We start from the raw sequence: 17,552 nt of genomic DNA on the forward strand, positions 1-17,552 counted from the left end.
TACTAGATAAATGGTCAAAGCAATGGAAACTGCAGTTTAATGTTTCCAAATGTAAAATAATGCACTTGGGGAAAAGGAATCCTCAATCTGAGTATTGCATTGGCAGTTCTGTGTTAGCAAAAACTTCAGAAGAGAAGGATTTAGGGGTAGTGATTTCTGACAGTCTCAAAATGGGTGAGCAGTGTGGTCAGGCGGTAGGAAAAGCAAGTAGAATGCTTGGCTGCATAGCTAGAGGTATAACAAGCAGGAAGAGGGAGATTGTGATCCCCTTATACAGAGCGCTGGTGAGACCACATTTGGAGTACTGTGTTCAGTTCTGGAGACCTCACCTACAAAAAGATATTGACAAAATTGAACGGGTGCAAAGACGGGCTACAAGAATGGTGGAAGGTCTTAAGTATAAAACGTATCAGGCAAGACTAAATGAACTCAATCTGTATAGTCTGGAAGACAGAAGGAAAAGGGGGGACATGATCGAAACATTTAAATATGTTAAAGGGTTAAATAGGGTTCAGGAGGGAAGTGTTTTTAATAGGAAAGTGAACACAAGAACAAGGGGACACAATCTGAAGTTAGTTGGGGGAAAGATCAAAGGCAACATGAGAAAATATTATTTTACTGAAAGAGTAGTAGATCCTTGGAACAAACTTCCAGCAGACGTGGTTGGTAAATCCACAGTAACCGAATTTAAACATGCCTGGGATAAACAGCAGCATGCAACTGATTTAGTCTGGAAGACAGAAGGAAAAGGGGGGACATGATTGAAACATTTAAATATGTTAAAGGGTTAAATAAGGTTCAGGAGGGAAGTGTTTTTAATAGGAAAGTGAACACAAGAACAAGGGGGCACAATCTGAGGTTAGTTGGGGGAAAGGTTAGTTGGGGCAACGTGAGAAAATATTATTTTACTGAAAGAGTAGTAGATGCTTGGAGCAAACTTCCAGTGGACGTGGTTGGTAAATACACAGTAACTGAATTTAAACATTCTTGGGATAAACATATATCCAACCTAAGATAAAATACAGGAAGTAGTATAAGGGCAGACTAGAGGGACCATTATGTCTTTTCCTGCCGTCAGTCTTCTATGTTTCTATGTTTAATTTCCTCTCCTTTTGGGATTCTCTGCAGTCTTTTCCTTCCTTTCCTTCCCTAGGCTCGTAGTCAAGAACTGGAATCCATGCAACAAACTGTGGAAGAGCTACGGCTCCATATCCAGTCCATGGATGGCACCAAGGGCTGGTTTGAACGGCGGCTTAAAGAGGCAGAGGTACTGATTTGGAAGGGGAAGGGGGTAGCAACTCCGTTCCAGTTGTAGAAATCCAGGTTTTGTGTTTGATCCAACTTTGCGTCTCAGTCATGGGGCATGAATTAGAAGTGGCATTCTCTGTATGGGCCAGTCAGGTTCCCTTTCCAGCCTTTTATTGAGCCTCTGGTTTTCTTCCTCTTCCCCAGGAGTCAATAGAGAAGCACCAGCAGGAACACATGGAAGCCATGAGAATCTGTAAAGAGCAGCATGCAGCTGATTTACAGGTATTGGGTGATTCGGATTGTCTATTCTTCGAAACGACTGAGATTTATCTCCTTTAAAACCACACGTAGAATTTTATTTATTTATTTATTTTATTTATTGGATTTATATGCCGCCCCTCTCCAAAGACTCGGGGCGGCTAACAGTAATCATAAAACAGCGTACAATAATAATCCAATACTAAAAACGATTAAAAACCCCTTAATATAAAAAACCAAACATACATACAAACATACCATGCATAAAATTGTAAAGGCCTAGGGGGAAAGGGAATCTTAATTCCCCCATGCCTGGCGGCAGAGGTGGGTTTTAAGTAGTTTACAAAAGGCAAGGAGGGTGGGGGCAATTCTAATCTCTGGGGGGGGAGTTGGTTCCAGAGGGCCGGGGCCGCCACAGAGAAGGCTCTTCCCCTGGGTCTTGCCAAGCGGCATTGTTTAGTTGACGGGACCCGGAGAAGATCCACTCTGTGGGACCTAACTGGTCGCTGGGATTCGTGCAGCAGAAGGCTGTCCCTGAGAATACTGCATCTAGTCTTGGTCACCACACTATAAAAAAAAAGACTCTATAAAGAGCAACTAGGATGATTAAGGGACGAGGCTAAAACTTGCAATGAACGGTTGCAAGAACTGGACATGGCTGGACTAGTGAAGAGAAGGACCAGGGGAGACACGAATCCCAGCGACCAGTTAGGTCCCACAGAGTTGGCCTTCTCCGGGTCCCGTCGACTAAACAATGCCGTCTGGCGGGACCCAGGGGAAGAGCCTTCTCTGTGGCGGCCCCGACCCTCTGGAAACAACTCCCCCCGGATATCAGAGTTGCCCCCACCCTCCTTTCCTTTCGCAAGCTCCTCAAAACCCACCTCTGTCGTCAGGCATGGGGGAATTGAAATTTTTCCTTCCCCCTAGGCTTATAGAATTTATACATGGTATGCTTGTATGTATGATTGGTTCCTTAAATTGGGGTTTTTTAGATTATTTTTAATATTAGATTTGTTTACATTGTCTTTTTATTGTTGTTAGCCGCCCCGAGTCTGCGGAGAGGGGCGGCATACAAATCTGATTAATAAATAAATAATAATAAATGATAGCAGTGCTGTTCCAATATTTGAGGGGCTGTCATGGAGAGGAAGGGGTTAAGCTATTTTCCAAAGCTCCTGAAGGCCAGACAAGGAATAATGGATGGAAACTGAACAAGGAGAGATTCAATTTAGAAATTTTCTGTCAATGAAAACCATCAACCAATGGAACAGCTTGCTTTCAGAAGTTGTGGGAACTTCATCAGTAGAAGCTTTCAAGAAGAGACTGTACTGCCACCTGTCAGAAATGGTATAGTGTCTCCTGCTTGGGTAGGCGGTTGTACTAGAACAGTGTTTCCCAACCTTGGCAACTTGAAGATATCTGGACTTCAACTCCCAGAATTCCCCAGCCAGCATTTGCTGGCTGGGGAATTCTGGGAGTTGAAGTCCAAATATCTTCCAGTTGCCAAGGTTGGGAAACACTGGACTAAAAGACCTACAAGGTCCCTTCCAACTTTGTTAATCTGTTATGTTTCCTTGTCTTAAATCTGTTAAGTTTCCTTCCATGCTGTCTGGCATAACATTGCCAAATTCTTAGTTAAGGGTTTTTGTCTGCTTAGGTGTGACTTATTGCAGCCAATAATATGGGGTTGATATGGGGCTGATGAGCAGCTTGCTTTCATCTGCAGTGGATTGGCTGCTAGGTCTAATGGATTTCTGGTCCCCTCTGGATGTGGATAATGTGTTACACAGCAGGAGGATCTGCAGCCCTCATTGTTGGTTGTCTTCACTTCCCAGCAATCTCAGCCAATGAGATTGATGTGAGGGATTCTGGGAATTGTAATTCACAAAACCCGGAGGGCCACGGGTTCTCCACACACAACAGTTCTAAAAATCATGCCATGGAGCTTTTCTGAAATGCTCAGGACCACCACTTTCATTAATGTGAAATTAGTGACTTTTTCTGAAATATTTTTACACTAGTTTTTAATCAAATTGGATTCCCGACTGAGTTTATAACTAAAGTCAGAATAATCAAAATTAAAAGAGCATATTAAAAAATTGGAAATGGTACATGATATGGGTTGAATTTTTAAATAAAAGGGGGGGGGGTTGCTTGGTGTCTGAGAGTACAGATTTAGATAGACTTTTTGGGGGGGAGAAATTCCATGACTGAATTGCTGTAGGGAGAAATAATAATAATAATTATAATAATAATAATAATAATTATTATTATTTATTAGATTTGTATGCCGCCCCTCTCCGAAGACTCGGGGCGGCTCACAACAATAATAAAAAACAATGTTACATAGAAACAAATATAATATTAAAAAAAAGAAGCAGAAATGTTATCCTTGTCCTTGGTATCAATCTTTCCTTTGATTAAACAGTCACTGAGAGGAAGTCTGGAAAGTGACAAACTGCTCAAGACTTTCACAGGGAACACAAGAATAGAATAGAATAGAATAGAATAGAATTTTTATTGGTCAAGTGTGATTGGACACAGAAGGAATTTGTCTTGGTGCATATGCTCGCAGCATACATAAAAGAAAAAGATACATTTGTCAAGAATCATGTGGTACAACACTTAATGATTGTCATAGGGGTCAACTAAGCAGTGAAGAAACAATCAATATTAATAAAAATCTTAGGATACAAGTGGAAACCCTTTGTCATTGCAACCCTTTTAAAATAGGCAGGATGTGAGCATTTATTTGTTAATTGTACCTTACATTATATAACTTACACCTTATATCTTATATAACCTGCCTGAGGTTGAACCTCTTCAGGACAGGGCCAGAGGTAGGTTCCTGCCAGTTCGGACCGACTCTATAGAACCAGTAGTGGAAATTTCTTCCTGCTCACCGAACTGACAGCGATGGCTGGCTAGATAGGCCCCAAACTGGCTCTCTCAGAGGTGCCATAGGTGGTGCCATCTTGTTTTTTGCTTCTGTGCCTGCGTAGAAGCTCAGTTTTTAGCACCAAGAAGTGTGCCCGCATGCAAAGCAAACTGGCAGCGAGGTAAGTTAAAACCCACCACTAGAATAGGCATGAGCAGATGTCAGAAGGGTGAGGAAATGTCCATATCTAAAGCAAGATCTGTACTGGAAAAGCTCTGTTACAGTAGATGCCCTGGTCATCCGTAGAGAGGCCAGTATTGTCTAGGAAAAAAAGCCTCCAGAATCGCTGCTCTCTTCTCTATAAAACAGCAACAGTAACTATGTAAATGCAATTTTTTTCAACTAGTCTTGTCGTCAACTTTCTCTTTCATTAAAAAGTGGTATTCCTGAAGCAACTGGTAACAAACAAAGGCTTTTGAACTAATACTGCTGAGGAGGCATTTTAATCTACAGTACTTTGTATTGGTGTTTGATTTGTATGATCTACAGGGGAGTGGGCAGGTAGGTTAATATCAGTCTTCCTCAGGCATGTTTGGTAGTACAGTCCCCAAGATTCCCAGCCAGCACATAACCTTTGGCAAAGGCAGTGAATCACCTATAATTTAGCTCAGGAAGGGCTGTAAATCCTTTAGATATAAGTCTAAATTTTTATGGTTAAGTGTTATTGTAATTTAACTGGCTGCCGATCAGTTTCCGGTCACAATTCAAAGTGTTGGTTATGACCTATAAAGCCCTACATGGCATCGGACCAGAATACATCCGGGACCGCCTACCACCACACAAATCCCAGTGGCTGATTAGGTCCCACAGAATTGGCCTTCTCCAGGTCCCATCGACGAAACAATGCCATCTGGCGGGACCCAGGGGAAGAGCCTTCTCTGTGGCGGCCCCGGCCCTCTGGAATCAGCTCCCCCTGGAGATTAGGACTGCCCCCATCCTCCTTGCCTTTTGCAAACTTTTGAAAACTCATGTAAGTCACCAGGCATGGGGGAATTGATATATCCTTAGCTGACTGAGTTTAGGGATGGTGTGTTTGGGTTGTATGACTGTTTTAATAGGGTTTTTTAAAAAGACTTTTTAACATTGGATTTGTATATGATGTTTTATTTGTTGTGAGCCGTTCCAAGTCCTCGCAGAGGGGCCGCATACAAATCTAATAAATAATAATAATAATAATAATGATTATTATTATTATTATTATTATTACTACTACTACTTTGGAGCTTACCTTAAACTTGAGTTTGTGTAATTCTCCCATACCAGTACCAGCCTCATATTATCGGTCTTTTGGCTCCAGAAAGAGAGGTTCTACTTGACTAATTGAAATCTGTTTTGCTATTGTGAATTTCCTCACTATGATCCCTGCACTTGGTGGCAAGGGGTGGACATGGGAATGGAACATAGAAACATAGAAAACTGACGGCAGAAAAAGACCTCATGATCCATCTAGTCTGCCCTTATACTATTTTCTGTATTTTATCTTAGGATGGATATATGTTTATCCAAGGCATGTTTAAATTCAGTTACTGTGGATTTATCAACCGCGTCTGCTGGAAGTTTGTTCCAAGGATCTATTACTCTTTCAGTAAAATAATATTTTCTCACGTTGCTTTTGATCTTTCCCCCAACATAATCAGGTCTGTTTTAATAAAAATCATAACATACTAACTAAATGCCCATCAGAGTTCCTTAAAGAATCCCTGAAACCTCTTTGGATTATAAATGCAGGCTGAGAATATAGCTTGAAATGCCATGTTCAGCAACTCTAAAGTTTTAACAGTTCTTGCTGGGGAACTGTTGTGCAGAGCAATGGATCAGAGCCCTTGGAAAGGAGAATTACTGAGATAGGTGCTATAGAAATTGAATGAATGAACGAATGAACGAACGAATGAATGAATGAATGAGTGAGCAAGCAATATGTCAATCAGCCTTTTATGCTTTTCCAGTTTTCTCCATTGTTGCCACTTGGGCTCCTTTCACATGTTAGCAGCTTTTTCCTCCCCCTTGCAGGGATGAAAAATAGCTATACTGTATAGTAGATTTTAGCCATGCGATTTGTGCTTTTCCACTGAAAATGCCCTTTCCCAGCTGCTGATATTTTTCATGTAAGAGGAGTAACCTGGGAACCTTTCTCTGCCTTTTAACCACCTGACTCCTGTCTCTCCTGCTCCAACTGGGTTGTTCCCTCTGCAGCTGAAAGACCAAGAGGTGGAGGCCACTAAAGAAAAACTGAGAGAGATTGAAAAAGCCAAGAATGAGCACGTGGATGCAGTCAACCGGCTGAAGCAGGTGTGTATGCCCTAACCCTGCCAGCTTCCTCCAGGAACCGGTGCTTGGCAGGACGCAAGTCCTTCGACCATCTGTTCCCTCCCTTCCTGCCAGGGCTTGCCCACCTTATGAATTACCGGTATGTCTCCTCCAGTGTGGTTGCAGTACACTGGCATCGGTAGACAGAGGGCGCCGCTGTCCCTCTCCAATCCAAGCTGAGGCTTTTGCAGTAGTTCCTGGAGTGATCAGAACACAGGCTTCCAAACAATGCAGCTCCTGGTTTGGCTAGAAGGAAACTGATCCCTGCTACATCTGAGGGTAGAACAGCTCATTGTATTCAAGAGAATGATTGAATCACAGAATGTAAGGATTGGGAGGAATCTTAGAGTTCATCTAAGCCGGGTTTATATAGTCTGCAGAGTACCTGCCCCTTTTGGTCATCAAAAGGTGACACACTGGTCAGTTAATTGCGACCTGACCATAGAGATGTGTTTACAAGACAGTGCAAGCATGTAGTAGAGTGGTTAAACCCAACAAAGTCTACGCGTCCTCGTGAAAGCGTGTGCCTGCCCACACCCATAATGCAATGTTGTCTCCCATGCATGCGCACAATCACCTCTGCATTGCCCCCAGATACATGCACTCATTGAAGCCTCTGGACTTCCAGTAGGCCCATTGGGCCATTTTTCGCCATCCTGGGGGTTCAGGAAAGCCTCCGGAAGCCTGTGAACAGCAAAAAACAGCCCAGCAGGCTAACCAGAAGTCCTGGTTGGCCCGTTAGGCCATTTTCTCCCTTCCCGAGGGTTCAAGAGGCTTTCCTGAAGTCTGGGGATGGCAAAAACAGCCAAAAAGAAGACTTAAAATCAGCTGCTATGCACATGCTGGAGCTAACATAGGGCAGCGCCTCGCGTGCCTTCAGATATGGCTCCGCGTGCCACTTGTGGTATGTGTGCCATAGATTCACCATCACTGTCCTAGAAAATGATCAGGATTGGAGATAAAGCTAAGGGAAGCAGCTTTGGTGCATTTCCCCCCCTTTCATAGTATGACATTTTCAGAGTTGTAGAAACTTTGCTTCTATCCCAGCCCTGGTATTTAAAGGTGAGAAAGAGATCCCATTATTTGCAGCTCAGCGGCCCTGTGTTACAAAAAAGAGGGGCCATTGCAAAGATGAAGATGTACCATTTTGACTTATGAAGTGAACAGTCCATGTCTCTTTGGCAGGAAGTGAAGGACACAGTAGATGGGCAACGGATCCTGGAGAAGAAAGGGAGTGCAGCCGTAAGTTTATTTTATTTTATTTTATTTATTTATTTTGTCCAATACACAATACATATTGAAGAGGATAGACATGAAGTATTATATATAAAGAAAATATATAAAAGTAGAGGAGAAGATATATGAAAGGAAGAAAAGATAGATGATATATGAGATAAGTTGGAGAGCTTCTTCGTGGAAATTGGGCGGGGATATAGGAATGCTTGGTCTTGCTGTATTGAGCTATTGTGACACTCCCCACGCTGTTCTTTGCCTCTTTCTATTAACCTCTCAGGTGATTTTATCAGGACAGGACCATTTTTGTTCCATCCTCTTTGTGAAACCTGAAGGAAATGTAAGGTTGAGAATGGCTGGCAGGCTTTAAGACAAACCTGCTAAACTCCAGTCTACCACCATCAATTAAAAAAGAAGGTTGGAAACATCGGACCCTGTTGTGAAGCTGGCAAAGTCGGCAAACAAGAACCATTTGTTTTCTGGAACGATTTTTATTGTTACTAGAGTAATGGAACAAACACCCAACACTCTTCATTTTAAACACATTAAATTGCAATGGCGTCACACCCACTTCTCTTACTCCACTGAGCTACATTTCACGCTGGTCTGGCTTCTCCTCACCGCTGCTGGTTATTTAAGTAACTAGAAAGAATAATGTAAGTTGCTTGAAGAAAGATAGTTCCGGAGGTTCACTTGATGGACAGTATCTTCATGGTCCTGACACTACTGGAAAACCTCTTCCTTTCATCCTGAGAAATTGTTCTGGCTGCTCAGGTGTTAAGCTGAGTTCATGCCACCAACTGCAGATTGCTAAATCGGTCAGATATCTGGCCAATTGCCAGATTCCAAAGTCTTCAAGATTGCTTGTGTTGTACTTTCTGATCTTAATCGCAGTGTTGCGGTTCCAAGATGTCCTCGTGTCCATCCACATGAATGCACTACCTACAGAAATTAAAATGCAATTCTTATCATTTTATATAGAATATGTGCTTGCAATCCAATGGTAATGAAAGAGAAACACAGGTAGACCTTGGTGACCACTCATTCAGTGTTGGTTCAGACTTACAGTGGTACTCAACAAGGGGCCTTATGGCCATCCCTCAAAGTTCTTGTAGTGTGCCCCCACATTCACATAGAAACATAGAAGATTGACGGCAGAAAAAAACCTCACGGTCCATCTGGTCTGCCCTTATACTATTTCCTGTATTTTATCTTAGGATGGATATATGCTTATCCCAGTCATGTTTTAAATTCAGTTATTGTGGATTTACCAACCACGTCTGCTGGGAGTTTGTTCCAAGCATCTACTACTCTTTCAGTAAAATAATATTTTCTCACGTTGCTTCTGATTTCCCCCCCAACTAACCTCAGATTGTGCCCCCTTGTTCTTGTGTTCGCTTTCCAATAAAAAAAACTTCCCCCATGAACCTTATTTAACCCTTTAACATATTTAAATGTTTTGATCATGTCCCCCCTTTCCTTCTGTCCTCCAGACTATATTTCACGTGATTACAACTTGTGCATTTGGCCACTGATGCACAATTTGACAGCCAGGGGGCCTTGTAGTCAGTCACACAATCGCTTATTTGTGATTTTCAATGCTGGCTTCCAACAAAGAAGTCGACAGGAGGTCAAAGGTCACAGCCATGTGATATTGCGCTTAATGGCCGTGCGCAATTCACAATGGCTGCAACCAGCGCTGCCAGAAGTACTTTTGTAACCCAGCAGGGTCGCATGATTTTATACTTGATGACTGTGTCCTGGCCCCAGTTATGTTAGTTAACTGAGGCCTTCCTGTATTATGCGTGTGCTGAATAGCAGGCTTATTTGCTGATCTTGTGCAAAGAAGGCTAAATTGGGGGTGGGACAGCCAGTGGTTGGGACTAAGCATCAGTGAATCCAACCTTGATTTCCTCCGCATCTCTCTCTTCCCCACAAACAGTTGAAGGACCTCAAAAGGCAGCTTCATCTAGAAAGGAAGCGAGCAGATAAACTCCAGGAGCGACTACAGGAGATCTTGACCAACAGCAAAAGTAGGACAGGTAAGAGGCAGCCCTCATGGCTGCAGAGGAGAGAGGGGACAATGGCTTTGGGTATACAGGAGTATAGGTATTTTTTCCTCTCTCCACTATATATGTTGGAATTCAATTGGATGGCCTTGAAAGGATCCACTAGGTCCATTAATTCTCAAATGCAAAGCTGGCTTCTTATTCTGAATTTTGGTATTGGATAGTGTTGTGGTTGGCTCTGGCCCAGCTCCTGCCCCAGGGAATGTGGAGGTGGATGCAGGGGAAACTTCAACATGTCACAGGCCTGTGTTATTGCCGACAGAGTCAGTTCAGAGTTTAGTTTCCTCGGATGAAGAAGAAGGTGGGAGTGACTTGGAAGAGGGGGGCTTGGCACACAGCCCAGGCACTCAATCTCCCTTTTCTTCCATTGATTCGGATGAAGACGTTTTGGACCCACGCAAGCGCAGAATTATGCGTAGAAGAGACCAAGTAAGGACATATTACAGGAGATAAGAGTGGCCACCTGTGTTTGGGTGGGGCTCCAGTAATTAGGGCTACTGCTATAAATAGCAGCATATGGGTTTGGCCATTGTGGAAGAATATCTGATCTCAGTTCGTCAGGAATCCTGTGTTGCTGGTTTCTGGACTTTGTTGATTTTTTACGCCTTTGAAAGCAAAGCAGAGCAACGTGTGTCTTGCGTGTGTGTCTCACGTTGTTGGAAGAAAGAGTGTGAAGTTTCTTCAAAGCTGCTAGCTAAGTACTTAATGACTGCTTAAGGTTAATTGTACAGACTACCCGGTTGTTTTGGGACAAGTGCTCTTTGCAATACAAAAAGAGTGCTTAGTTTATTTTGAATTTTGGGATAAAGAACATTGTTTTGAATTTTCAAACGTGTGTGTGTCTGAAATTTGTACCCTTGAATTTTCGGGAGGCTCCTACCAGAGAGCCCAGCAGAAAAGATAGTATCTTTGTGTTTGAGTAACTTCAGCCTCTTGTCTAGAATCCTTTAAGTACTGAATAATTTTAGTGGGTTTACGTTTTGCTCATTTAGGTAATATTCCTAGTTTTTAAGTCATTTTGCCTTCAAAACGGAACTCAACGACCTCAAAAACATTCTTTTTGTTTCAACAGGATGACTAATTTAGCATGTTTTTTTGGGTTTTTTTTACAAATGTATTTTGGGAACTTTAGAAATCTGCTTTGAAAGACACATTTATTCGTAAACCTCTGTTGGAGCTCAGGCTTTTGTGGCAAAAGCAAGGCAGCCAAGTGCCAGCTTTCCTCTACCTTTGCTCCCCGTGGAGAAAGAGCAGGCACAACGATCCATCTGCAGCTGCTATGAGTTACTTTTGCAATGGTTTGCCAATAAAATTGCTCAGATATGCAAAAATCTGAGCTCTACTTGGGCAGACTAGGAAGGGTTGATTGGGTAATATTGTATAATGCTATCTGGGATTCATTTGGAGTTCCGAACTCTAGGGAAAAGTTATAGGATGTGTTGAGGCATGAGATCCATCCCTTGTGGGGCAAACTCCAGATCTACTAGTTGAGTTGGGGAGATAGTCAGCACCTCACTAGAAAGGTGCTGACCTTGTAGCCTTATAGCTGCAGTGTATTTTTTTTTTCTTAACGAAGCCTTTTTGGGATCCAAGCATCGGAGAGCTTCCATTACCTCTCCAATCTTCCCTGTTGTGGGAAGGATGTAGAGGAGGCATCAGCTGCAGAATTTAAGGAAAGTAGATTATCCTAACCCAGTGATGGTGAACCTTTTTTCCCTTGGCTGCCGAAAGAGCATGGGCGTGCACTATTGCACACACGTGAGTGCCCACACCCATAATTCAATGCCTGGGGAGGGTGAAGACAGCTTCTTCTGCCCACTAGAGGCCTTCTGGAGGCTGGAAATGGCCTCTTTCCCAACTTCTAATGGGAGTAGGCTCGTGTTTTGCCCTCCCCAGGCTCCAATGGCTCCCCGGGAGCCAGGGGAGGGTAAAAATGCCCTCCCCCACCTCCCGGAGGCTTTGTGGAAGCCAAAAATGTCCTACCAGATCAGTACACACATGCAGGTTGCAGCTGAGCTAGGGCAACGGCTTGCGTGCCAGAAGATATGACTCCACGTGCTATCTGTGGCACCCGTGCCATAGGTTCGCCATCACTGTCCTAACCTCTTTTTTTAGTCTGGATTCAGGCCTGGGAAATGTAACATATTACTCTGATGAATGGCTTTTGACGGCTTTGTTAGGCAAGAAGAGTGCATCCCTCTTGGTTCCTTTAGCTTTTAGCATGTAGTACCAATGACCTCAAAAAATTTACCCTTAGACAGTCTACAGTCGACCTCACCCCATTCCTAAGAAGTCTGTAAGAGGAGTGCATAAGTGCACCACTGTGCCTACCGTCCCTCTGTACCTACTTTGCTCATGTTTATGTTTATATCAATACCTGCTATCTTGTATCAGTTTTGGCAGACAAACAAATAGAACAAACAAACAAATAAAATGATATACTGGCACTTCTGAATTATCTGCAAGGACTGGAGGATGAAGGCACTGTATATGTTTCTGCTCTTGTCTGGGTGGGTGTTTCCAACCAGTAGAGAAAGAGAGGCTGGTCATCTGGTTGCTTCTTTGTTGGGTGCTGCAATATTTGCTCTTCTTTCTCCTAATTTTGAAAATCTAACCGTTTCATGTAAATTTTAAAAAAGCAGATGAAAGAGGGTTATCTTATTAACTTGGGGTGGTGTATTAATATGTTGCTTATATCTCAGTCACGGGTGGGATACCTCCCAGTTTGGACCAGATCGCTTAAACTATTAAACTAAACTGCTGATGATGTAATTTTGGTGTGACAGATCTGTGCTCGCCGCCATCTTTTTTTCTGAATTTTGGGTGATGTTCCTGTGTTTGAGTGCTTCTCCTTGTTCTGTGCTGTGAAAAAAGCCCTCTCGCCCATCCCCGGGTGAATAATGTACTAACCCTTATTTGTTTGCCCAAAGCACAGCTGATCAGCTCCTCAGTTGTGTTTTGGGATGAATCCATCCTCTGAGCATGCGTGGAAGTGAAATCGCTCATGGGGGTGCGTGTGAATGTCACGATGCGAACTGGTGGCAAAGTTAAGTTGAACCCACCCATGACCTCATTTATATACATATACAGTGGTACCTCTGCCTACGAATGCCTCTACTTACGAACTTTTCTAGATAAGAACCAGGTGTTCAAGAATTTTTTTGCCTCTGCTCAAGAACCATTTTCCACTTACAAATCCGAACCTCTGAAACTGTAACCGGAAAAGGCAGGGAGAAGCCTCCGTGGGGCCATTCTAGGAATCTCCTGGGAGGAAACAGGGCCAGAAAAGGCAGAGAGAAGCCTCTGTAGGGCCTCCCTAGGAATCTCCTGGGAGGAAATGGCTGGAAAAGGCAGGGAGTAGCCTCTGTGGGGCCTCTCTAGGAATCTCCTGGGAGGAAACGGCCTCCACCCTCCCTGTGGTTTTCCCAATAGCACGTATTATTTGCTCTTACATTAATTTCTATGGGAAAAAGTGCTGCTTCTTATAAACATTTCTACTTAACTACCTGGTCACGGAATGAATTAAGTTCGTAAGTAGAGGTACCACTATATATATATATATATATATATATATATACATACACACACACACACACACACACCTCAGATCAAGCAGGAAATATGGTGGAGTTCTTGATCCTGGTGCAGATCTGAATGGAATGAAACAAACAGTATTCTGGCACAACTGAAGAATATTTTTTGTAAAAAAATCTGACTTTTATTAGCTCCTATTAGAATTAGGGTGATGCAGTGGTTAGAGTGTAGCACTGTAGTCTACTTTAGCTAACTGTTAGCTGTAGTTCAGCAGTTCAAATTTCACCACCGGCTCAAGGTTGACCCAGCCTTCCCTCCTTCCGAGGGGGGTAAAATGAGGATCCAGCTTCTTGGGGGTTATATGCTTACTCTGTAAATCGCTATACAGAAGGCTGTAAGAGCACTATTAAGCGGTATATAAGTCTAAATGCTATTGCTATTATTATTCTGGGTTGCACTCACTTTGAAGAAACAGGTCCGTGGCTTGAGGGTTTTCCTACTGTTTTCCTACTGCTACTGTTAGACTAGATCTGCAGTTAGAAGCTGCAATCAAAGGAACCTTTATCCAGTTTCAGTAATTGTGTAGGTTGTGGCCCTAATTGGAGTGGGAGAGTTTGGTGAAAATAACTCACACCCCCATCAACTGGAAATTAGATTATTGCAATGGGTTTTTTTTTAACCTAGGGGCATCTATGAAGGCTGCATGGGAAATGAAATTGGTGCAAAATGCTGCTGGCTGTTTATTAGTATGTTTAAGCCATCATATCCATGTGATGGTCTTCTTGCAAGTCCTGCATTGGCTTCCAATATGTTTTGGGGTGTAATTCAAAAGGGCTAATTTTAAGCTATAGAGCCCTATGTGGCTTAACTACCTGGTATCTCCAGGACTGCCTCGTACCCTGATTCTGAGAAAGAGGATCAGTTTCTCTACCCCATTCCTCTCCACACACCCTGCCCGAGGTTGGTGAGCTCTAGGTCCCCAGAGGCAGAGTTTATCTGTGATAATACTTTCATTGTGGAGTAGCTGTTGCCGAAAGACAGGGGTGGGCTACTGCCTGGACGGAGGTGGGTGGGACGCAGTGCGGTAGCGAAAATCTAGCTCCACCCTAGAGCACCAAATTTGCACTGAAAGATGCTGAAAGAAAATGCAGGGCATCCTGCATAAGCCATGCCCACAGTGTGGTAGTGAAAATTTTGGTAGCCCTTCACTGCCCAGAGATATATTTGGTGCCTATCTTGATGTCCTTTATATGATGTGCTTCATATACAGGGCTCAGTTTGTAATTGCTGTTGGAAGGGTAGACACATCGTTGAGTAGTATTAGCTGATCTGGTGTATTTTTTAATGCAGTATTGATTCTGTTTTGACTGGTGTGATTGCTCTTATGTAAGGCACCAGGAATTGCATTGGATTGTGGCAGTACGCAAACATTGCCAAAAAAAAAGCACATAGTTCCACAAATATCTGCCCTGATCTTCTCTGAGAGAAAAATGCTATGCTTCCTATCACATTGTAAAGTTTTTTCACCCTGGGTTCCTGGAGAAGTGTAGTGCACACATACAACCATAACATGTAGAGTAGGTACATACATGGAGGAGAATGATGATGATGATGATGATGATGATGATGATGATGATGATGATTATTATTATTATGTCAGTACAACACAGCAAACGAGATCACTATGCTGGATTTCGTATTTCATCACCAGTCGGGCGCTTCCCAAGCACCTAGGACTGCGTGATGTAGTGGCGAATTATATTTGCCGATCCCAGTAAAGCGGCCTTTTGCAATTGACAGATGGAGATTTTGTCAATTCCGATGGTTTTCAAATGTCCACTGAGATCCTTTGGCAATGCGCCCAGCGTGCCAAGTACTGTTGTTGTTGTTGTTGTTATTATTATTATCATCATTATTATTATTATTATTATTATTATTATTATTATTATTATTATTATTATTATATTTTTATGCCGCTCCTCTCCGAAGACTTGGGACAGCTAGGAATAGGTATATATGTACCTTTCTTTTTGAATCTCATGAGCACTTTCAAAATGTGCCATAAGTACCAGGAACCAAGGAACGGGAAGATTTTTTTCTTCAAAAACCTAGTTCATGTGGGCATTAAATTAAATTAATTGTTCCATATCAACAGGTAAAGCATGTATCAATTCCACCTTGGCTTTAAGAGAACTCCTTTGACTTGAGTCTAGAGCAGTGGTTCCCAATGTGGGGCCCATGCCCCACAAGGGGGCAGTTTTATTTTTAAGGGGAGCAATTGGAACCTTGTTTAAACCTAGTTAATGGCCTTTTAGGCTTCCTCCGCGTGAGTAGTTCATTTTTTGAATAATAAGAATTATATGTCATGGAGGGGGGTATGGTCTCAGGATTTTGGAGATGCTTAGGTTGGGCATGGCCAAAAGAAGCTTGAGAACCACTGGCCTAGAGGTTGATTCAAACTGGGGTAAAATGGTGTAGAAAAGGAACAAGCAGAACTCAGGATCATTAGGTCAAATTTCTGTTTCTCTCAGAACCTTGAGATTCATGGATCAAAGGCTATCTATAAAATAATCCACAGGTCTCCAATCTTGGTAACTTTAATACCTGTAGACTTCAACTCCCAGAATTCCTCAGGCAGCCTTAAAGTCTTAAAGTTGTCAAGGTTGAAGACTCCTGCCATGGATACATCCTTACAGGTTGAATTTCATTTATTTATTTTTTAAATCAGGCTAGATAAATATAATCTATACTGGTCCAAAAAATAAAGGGAACACTGAAATAACACATCCTAGATCTGAATGAATGAAATATTCTTGTTGAATATTTTGTTCTGTACAAAGTTGAATGTGCACAACAGCATGTGAAATTGATTGTCAATCAGTGTTGCTTCCTAAGTGGACAGTTTGATTTCACAGAAGTTTGATTTACTTGGAATTATATTGTGTTGCTTAAGTGTTTCCTTTATTTTTTTGAGCAGTGTATATCAGGAATTGGATTCATGAGTCTTTTTGTGCAAAAATCCTAATTTTTCCATAAGTGCTTTTCCAACAATGTTGAGAAGACAATTGTTTTGTTTGACAGGGAAAAGGCAAAAGTCCTGACAGATCTCCTCAAAAAACTTAAAAGTCCACCAGATATTTTGATTTGTCCTCTTACCACCTGTAGCTTTGAGTCTCCCGAAAGCATGTCCAAGAGTGTAGATTTCTATCAGCATCTGTTATAATATTGCTTTTAAGACGTGAATTGAATCCCGAGAACAAATGAAATATATGAAGCAAAATACACATCTATTTCCAGAACTTGCACCGGCAGCAAGTTTTGAAAACTCCTAGATCAGCATTGTCACAAACATAAGCTGTGTTCCAGGAGGGAGGAATGATGCTGTCTCCAGTTGCCAGACACCACAGGAATAGGAAGCCAGCTGTCCGCTTGTATAGCGGCCAGTCAGACACCTGGCTGTCCCAGCTGTGTGTGGTCTGGTGGGAGGGGAACCAGGCGAATTGAAATTGCTCCCAGGGAAGTTAAGCATCAAAACATTAGATCAGCTCAGCGAGTCTTCTGGGAAGAGAGAGAATGCTGGAAAGAGCAATTGTTGTATCTGCCTGTGTAGCACTCTTTTGGATGGGGAAAGAGGACATGATGGGTTTGTGTTGGAGCAGAGCTGGGCTGCCTAGTCAGGATGGCAGATGAAGTAGAATGAACAAAGGTGGGGAAGATACTATTTCCTTAATGTGGCCCTTTATTTGGGCATGTCTGCCCACTGGTAATATATGAACGACATGGTTAGGTTTCAAAACTAGGAGAATTCGCCTCAGGGAAGCGTATTGAGAACTTTGGAGAGAGTTCCATTAGATATGGCCCAGAAGCCTTGTTTCTTGACTGCCTTTACCAGTGGACAAAGTGAGGATTTTTAAAACCCAACCTGCTAAACTGCTGTCTGGTACCCAGAGATTCTACTCATTCCC

General features: G+C 42.6%; 1 protein-coding gene across 4 annotated transcripts in view; it reads left to right on the plus strand.

The window, feature by feature from the left end:
* GRIPAP1 (GRIP1 associated protein 1) overlaps positions 1–17,552 on the plus strand; it is a 108,958-nt gene that overhangs the window by 46,520 nt on the left and 44,886 nt on the right. For all 4 annotated transcript variants that reach the window (XM_070741215.1, XM_070741216.1, XM_070741217.1 and 1 more), the window contains 5 exons: positions 1,154–1,267; positions 1,453–1,530; positions 6,638–6,733; positions 7,937–7,993; positions 9,927–10,026. In XM_070741215.1, coding sequence (XP_070597316.1) covers positions 1,154–1,267; positions 1,453–1,530; positions 6,638–6,733; positions 7,937–7,993; positions 9,927–10,026 — 445 coding nt within the window. The remainder of the gene's footprint in view (positions 1–1,153; positions 1,268–1,452; positions 1,531–6,637; positions 6,734–7,936; positions 7,994–9,926; positions 10,027–17,552) is intronic.

Source organism: Erythrolamprus reginae, chromosome 2 (genome assembly GCF_031021105.1).
Source record: "Erythrolamprus reginae isolate rEryReg1 chromosome 2, rEryReg1.hap1, whole genome shotgun sequence".
NCBI lineage: Eukaryota > Metazoa > Chordata > Lepidosauria > Squamata > Dipsadidae > Erythrolamprus > Erythrolamprus reginae.